An 8041-nucleotide genomic window follows, 5' to 3' on the forward strand; every position below is an offset into this window, starting at 1 on the left:
GTTTTGATGGGGATTACTATCAAGCTGAGAAGTCGATCTTGGGGGACATAGCTTAATGGTTTAAGATACTGCTAACAGAAATATTGCCAGAAACCTTAAGAAAGTCATTAAGGTTGCGTTTGGATATGCGAATTTCATTTCAAATAATAAAATTCAAATTCCGAAATTGAAATTCTACATTTCAAATTCAAATCATGTGTTTGGGAAATATGATAATTTCAAATTTAGGATTTCAAATTCAAATACCTGTTTGGGAAACAAGAGAATTTCAATTCTAGAATTTCAAATTCTAGTTGTTGTTTGGGAAAAACAATGGAATTCCAAATTCTAAATTTCAATAACTAAGTTCCAACTTAACTCTAATTATCTCTAAACTTACAACACTACTACTCATCTATACACAAAATGATCCAATCTAATTTTTGATCATCGGGTAAATTTTTCAGCATGTCAAACTCATCAAGGGTGCCATTTACGAATCTCTTAACCGCCCTCAAAACTTGGTGTCGAGATATTCCAAGTACACTAGACACCTCCTTGTAGATTTCTTGACTAGTTGGCCTTGTTGATTTACTCATCACGTACTCCTTGAAAGATTCGGCAAAGCTATTCACAGCATCTGCAAGACGATCCCTTTTTAACCTTTTGTTTGATTCTCCGGAAGGTGTTTCTGATGTACTTGCATTATCATTTTCATTCTCCATTGCTGCAGCAGCTTCTTCATGCTGCTCAGCTCCTTCACCAGTGGCTCTATCCGAGGCAAACAAAACACATATATCATCCCAATTCTCAATGAATTTATTCTGATATGCAGCGGCTTGGGGAGCTTCCTACATTAGCAATAATCAACATCAATGTAAGGCAAACTATAATCAGAAAAACAACAATAAATTAACATATAATCAGCATCACAACAACTCTTAAGAAGATCAGAAAAACTGACTTTACTAAGGCCATCTCAGAAAAATAGATTGGAGTAAAAACGGCTATCTCAGAAACTCAAGCCAAACAGACTGAGCTACTGGCCAACTGCTACCAATTTAAGATGATATACACAGCAAGGTGGTTATAAAATCATTTACTAAGAAAAAAAAAGACCAAAACATCAACTTGTCATGTTTTAGTTTTATTTAAGCTAATCAATGATAACAAGATTACAGGAAATCAAAGGTAAGTCCAACCACTAGTGATTTAGAGAATGAATGGATATAGTAAATGCTTTATAAGTTGATTATAACAACTGACCGTCTTTAGTTCTAATACGAAGTATCAGGTAAGCAAATAATGAAATTTCAACACATTCAAACACTAAACACAACACATTCAAACACTAAACAAATGCAATAATGCAAGGCAGACCTAGTTGCATACTTAAAGTAGCATATAATCAGAAATAAAACCATTAATCACCTATTATCCATTTCATTAAGTAGTTAAAATTCGAAGTCTCCTCCCTTGATACTCTTTAAACATCTTCTTGGCAAGTTTATCCCTAAACTCATTCCACTCTTTTGTTGACCGAGCACTGGTAATATAGTCTTCTTCTTCTTCTTCTTCTTCTACATCGATTACTTCCATATTTAACAAATCTTGTTCTACCTCTTGCATAAGAGTCGTTTCTTCCATTTTTTCCTCTCTTAAAAAGTTATGGAGGATGAAACATGCATTAATTATCCTAATTTGAGTCTTTTTCCCAAAAAAACTAGGATCCCTAAGAATGCTCCAACGTTTCTTCAACAACCCAAAAGCCCTCTCAATAGTGTTTCGGGCAGAGGAATGTCGTAAATTGAAAAGTTCCATATAATTTGTTGGAGTGTTTCCCCGCCACAAATTTAAATGATAACGGGTTCCTTTGTAAGGAGCTAAAAATCCCTCACAGTTTGAAAAGCCCAAATCCACAAGAAAGTATTTTTCTGCATTATCAAATATTAGATTAATCATATAAGATTCAATATAAAATAACTAAGTTATGATGGAAAAAAAATCTAAACTCTTACTTCTTGGTATTTTAAGCCCATTAGGCCTCCTTAATGCATCACGAAGCACACGAGGATCTGATGCGGACCCTTCCCAACCAGGTAAAACATATGTGAAACGAAGATTTGAATCACAAGCCGCTAAGACATTAGTACTAAGGTCACCTTTCCTATCTCGATATCGAGGACGATCCTCAATAGGGACGGTCATCTTAATGTGTGTTCCATCAAGAGCTCCAACAACACCCTAGCATTATATTTCACAATACATAACTTAGGCTAATAAAAAGAAATTTATATCGTTAAAGCTATAGGTCATGTTGATTTTACCTCAAACCATTTCCACTTGTTATCCTCGGCAAAACTAGTGGTTTGGTCAACTTGCTTGATGTAATACTTTCCAATCTTCAAAATAGATTGGAGGACTATATGGAATTGACGACTCACGGTCTCTCCAGAACGGGCAAAGATAGCTTGAATTGTTCTATTTTTCAAATCTTGGGCAAGAATATGAAGAAACAATGCAACTATCTCTTTTACCGTGACATTTCTTGTTGTCTTTAAACCTCCCTTAGTTTGCAATATATGACATAATTTATTAAAACACCTTATGTCAAGCCTTAGTTGCTCTCGACAAATCCTATCATTTTTTAAAGTGTTCATCCAAGTAGCTCTAGTTAAGGCACGCTCATTCTCATTCCATGTTACCTCCTTAAGCCTATACTTTTGACCATAACATGCACCTACTACTATCATAATAAAACCTATAACTACGACAATAAACTCCATATCTTCGTCATCATCCCTTACACGTTTTAGCGACTCCCGAGTAGAGACTTCCTCTGACATCTTTTCAATTATGAGCTGGAAGAATAAACAATACCCAAACTCAAACTTTGCTTATCTTAAGCCAATTCAATAGTATCACTAACAACTTGTAAGCAACAACATTTCAATCAACCATAGAAGTATAAAACAAATAGAAAACAGAACTATTTCTCCTACAGACTAAAAAAACAGAATAATAACAGAAAAGGCAAGATTTGAAGATAGGAGTATTTACAGAACCATGAAATAACATAAAAAATGAAGACACTAAAGACAAGTTTATACTCTACCAAAGTATTATTGCATGTTTGTACTATCAAGGGCCTACAAACTTCAATGCTTGGTTTTATATATCAAACCATCAACGAGACAGATTAGACCAGTAGATAAAAACTCATGATTTTTGTAAACAATTTCTTGGCCAAGCTACTCTACTCAATTGATCATAGCATTTCAAATAAGAACACTCAAATTTCAAACATTCAGATAGCAAAGATACTATTTTGTAAACAATTTCTCACTTTAACCTTTCATCAAACACCTAGAGTGCGCTGACATACTAGCGTTTTACCACACAATTTATAGTAAAAATGAACAAAAAAAGAGCGAAAAAAATCAGCAGACATTATCAATAAACCCTAGATTATGAAATTGATATTCGATTATTTAAGAAAAATTACCTCAGGAGCCGATTCAATGGAGGAATTGCTAAAATGGAGGAGAGTGCGCCGCTGGTACACTTTGACGGAGGATATCGAGCTTTAATGGAGCTACAATGGAGGAGAGAGAAAATTGGGAACAAGCCCTAGGAGAGAGAAGTCGACATTGACAGCATAAGAGATAGAATGAGTTGGGCTTTTTAGAATTTGAAATGACAAGTATAAGATTGGAATTTCAAAATATTAAAATATACTCTTATCTTTAAAATGTTGGATTTGGGCCAATTTCAATTCCCAAATTCAAAGTATATCCAAACAGGTTGATTGGGCCAATTCCGGAATTTGAAATGAAATCATGCCATCCAAACAAGCCATAATAAACATCTAAACAATTTAATATTCACAAAGCACAAATGGAACAGCATAATTAATAGCACTTAAATCGACAATATACAAATACTTTAATGAAAAAAATCAAAGACTTTGGCCTGATACCATGTAAAGCTGTGAAATTTAGCTTGGTTTGATTAATATCATAAGCAGCCTATATATAATACAATGCAGAAGATTCCTAAGCCCAGGCCCGTCGCTGAGCCGGGGCAGCCGGGGCACCCGCCCAGGGCCCACGGACGGAGAGGGCCCCATTTTCTGTTTTAAGTTCATGAGACAGCTATATTTATTTTATAGAAGCAATAGCTAACATGAGTATCTCGCCAGCTTGGTGGTTAGGATAAGTTGGTGAAGTTAAATGTTCTCTATGGTCAAAGGTTCGACTACCATCTTCACCAATTTTGTTTTATTTTTTTTCCTTCCCTGTTTTAAAAATTAGTAACCATTTGCGTAGTATATATCGATAATAACTACAAAATGCTTCCTTTATAAATTCTTTTTTTTACTACCATATAGTTGTAGTAGTAATGTAGTATATAATCATAGAAGTATTATTTTTACATTGAGTTTTTTTTTTTTTTTTTTTTTTTAAATGGAATTTTTACATTGAGTTTAACTTATTATAAGTTTTTTTCAACAATAATTAAAACTAGATTATTTGGTCAAAACTTTTTTTTTAAATGATTATTTGTTCATATATATATACTATAGGGCCTCAATTTATTATTTCGCCCTAGGCCCCCGAAATCTCAGAAACGGCCCTGCCTAAGCCTACCTAAAAACATGTCCTGCTAGCTTAGGGAAATCGACACAATCAAGGAAACAATTATTATCCTAGTAAATCTAAATATATTCACCAAATCTTAGGATATTTCCTAAATATATCTTAATAAATACAGAAATTATACAAAACCGCTATAATTGAATGTTTATGGCACTTACCAAATTTTAGCTGTGCAATTACATATATTTCGCAATACTTTTTGAAATATGAAAACATATTAACCAATTAATGACAGTGCAACATCTACAACTGAAATTACTTTTAAGTTTTAACCTTATGGACATAGCTTTTCATAATAAGAACCTCTTATGTACACCCAAAATTGTTTCACTTTTCTTCATAAAACCACAACCTAAAAGGTTAAAATCATGAGGCTCCATTTATTTAAATAATACAATCTTCATTAAAAAAAAATATAATTTTGAAAAGTGTTTTCTCTTCTTTAATTGTTTATTATAGGAATAATTATGGACAAAAAAAAATGTAAGCAACAAGAGAAAGGATAGAGGAGAGATAATAAAGAAGTGACGACGAAATAACTCCTTTTGCATGCCCCCGGTTTACAATAATTTGATTGTACGTCGAACATTTTTGCAAAAAGTGACCCTTTTTCTTTACAAAAGTGACTATTTTACTTTACAAAAGTGACCCTTTTTATTACAAAAATGACCCATATTTTCACAAAAGTGAACCTTTTTTTCACGACCTTTTTTTTTCACAAAAATAGACTATCAAAATAAAAAAATAAACACAAAATGCAAAAGTTAACCCAATGGCTCTACTTTCATCCCATATCTTTATCTCTCCTCAAAACTAAACATTTCCACCATTAACAAACCTTCAAATTCTCTCCTCCATCAAACCCTCAACCCCCTTCTCCCTCTCCGTTACCAACTGCAAATCCTCATATTTTTCCCTTCAACGCTGTCGTCATGGTCACCTCTGCCGCCATAGTCATCGCCACCTCCGCCGCCGCCATGTTTGCCATCATCAAAGTAGATGAGGTGAAATGATAGATACCTAGCCAGTGGCGACGATGGTGGGTGTTTTTCTCAGTGATGAAATTGCCCAACCAGCCCGATTTACACTAATTTAGTGTAAACCGGATGTTATTAAGAGTTTGTGACTACGAAAATGTGAAATATCTTCCTTACAAAAGAAAAATGATTTTCCTTCTCTTAAAAGTAACTTTATACTAAAAAAGAAAATTGCTTCGCACCCTTAAACGAAACAAAGGAAAATAGAGAAACAAAAGAAAATCTTTTTCCACCAAAACAAATAGCTTAGAGCATATTGTAACCTTATACTCCCTCATTGACCTTTGACCCTCATTTCTCACTTACCTATTTTTTAGGAAAACTTGGATTTTGGTACCTCGAAAATGGGGGTAATTGAATTTTAGTACCCATCTAAAATTTTATTTTAAATTGGTACCTGAAAAATGACTAAACTATAGATATCAGTACCTCCGTTAGCATTCTGTCAACTTTGCTGTTAGTGGGTCCCATTATCTAATTATTTAATTTATTAAAAAAAAAAACATTTAATAAAAAAAAAAAACTGTAAAAAATAATTAAAAAAAATCAGGAAAAATCAAAAAAATAAAAAAAAAAAAAAAATCAGCCACCCACCTTCCCCGCGCCGACGCCACCCACCCCCCACCAGCCCTGCCTCCCCGCGACGACGCCACCCGTGGTGTTGGTTGGTGGTTTGTGAGTTTCGGGGTTGTGGGCGGTGGATCTAAGTTCGTGGGTTGTGCGTTTCGGGGTTGTGGGTTTCGTGGTTGTGGGTCTGGGTTCGTGGGAATTGGGTTTCGAGGTGGGTGGTGGTGGGTTATAGTGGGTTCGACGGTTGTGGGTCTGGGTTCGTGGTGGCGGGTTTTGGGGTAGTTGGCTGGGTTCTTAGGTTATGGGTTTTGGGGTGGGTGGTGGTGGGTTGTAGTTCGTGGGTTGTCGGTTTCGGGTGCGCTGGGTTGGTGGGTTGTGGGTCTGGGTTTTTGGTGGTGGGTTTCAGGGTGGGTGGTGGTACGTGGGTTGTGGGTCTGGGTTCGCAGGTGGTAGTGGTGCTGGGCTCGTTGGTGGTGCGCTGGGTGGTGGTGTGTTGGGTGGTGCTGGGCTCCGTTCGTGGTGCTGGGCTCGTTGGTGGTGCGCTGAGTGGTGGTGTGTTGGGTGGCGTCGTCGCGGGGAGGCAGGGCTGGTGGGTGGCGTCGGCGCGGGGAAGGTGGGTGGCTGGTGGTATTAGGGGTTTTTCTGATTTTATTTTTTAAGTTTTTTTTATTAGATGTTTTTTTTTTTTAATAAATTAAATTATTAAATAATTAGATAATGGGACCCACTAACGGCAAAGTTGACAGAATGCTAACGGAGGTACTGATATCTATAGTTTAGTCATTTTTGAGGTACCAATTTAAAATAAAATTTTAGATGGGTACTAAAATTCAATTACCCCCATTTTCGAGGTACCAAAATCCAAATTTTCCTATTTTTTATTATTATTTCTTATTTTTAATCAACTAAAAACCATTATTTTTTTTATAGAGAAATTTTACACAATAACCCTCAGGTGTTCACTTTTCCACGTTGTGCCCCTCCTTTTAAAAGTTCCACGCCGTAACCTTAAGGTCCATTTATTAATTACGATGTAACCTTATCATTATCCCTTCATTATATGTTGCCGGTAGTGGGGCCCACTTTACACCTATTTAATTTTTCTCTTGATTTTCGTGCTAAAATAATGTTTCGTCAAAGGTTTCATGGGTCATTATAGCCCTTAAAGTTCCAAATTGAGCTCAACTTTTGCAAAAAAAAAAAAAAAAAAACGTAAAAACCCCGTTTGTGGATTCTAAATAAACTACGGGAATCTGAATTCACAAAACGGGGTTTTTACGTTATTTGTTTGCAAAATCTAAGTTCAATTTGGCTCCTTAAGAAATAAATGACCCTTAAATCTTTAACAGAACATTTTTAGCATGAAAATCGAGGAAGAAAATAAAATAGGTGTAAGTGGGCTCCACTAATGGCAACACGTAACGGAGGGGTAATGGCAAGGTTAATGTATAGTCAATAAATGGACCTTGACGTTACAATGTAGAACTTTAAAAAGGAGATTGTACAACGTGAAAAAGTGAACACCCGAATGTTACTGTGTAGAACTCCTCTTGTTATGTACGAGTACCAACAAATGCAGTATTTTACCCTCTTTAAAATGTCTCAGTATAGTTTTATAGAGTGTAAACTCCGTGTACAAGAAAGTAGAGCACCACCACCATCAAATAAAAAAATAAAATGAAAAATACCCCATCTAAGGCATTAACAAGACACCAACAAGGGTCAGTCGTCGTTGTTTGTATTAAAATAAAAAAGCAGTCGTACGTCATTAGTTGGTCTGAATTCCAAAATAATTAG

At 35.4% G+C, this 8041-nt stretch overlaps 1 protein-coding gene across 1 annotated transcript; it reads right to left on the bottom strand.

The window, feature by feature from the left end:
• Positions 1–173: 173 nt before the first annotated feature.
• Positions 174–2825, bottom strand: LOC145640601 (uncharacterized). The gene is made up of 2 exons (XM_081691854.1): positions 2307–2825; positions 174–830 (listed from the first exon to the last, which is right to left on the bottom strand). The coding sequence occupies exons 1-2, from the start codon at positions 2823–2825 to the stop codon at positions 387–389; spliced, it is 963 nt and encodes a 320-aa protein (XP_081547980.1). The 3' UTR covers positions 174–386.
• Positions 2826–8041: the final 5216 nt, after the last annotated feature.

The sequence above is a fragment of the Chenopodium album genome, chromosome 7, assembly GCF_948465745.1.
Source record: "Chenopodium album chromosome 7, dcCheAlbu1.1, whole genome shotgun sequence".
NCBI classification, from domain to species: Eukaryota; Viridiplantae; Streptophyta; class Magnoliopsida; order Caryophyllales; family Amaranthaceae; genus Chenopodium; species Chenopodium album.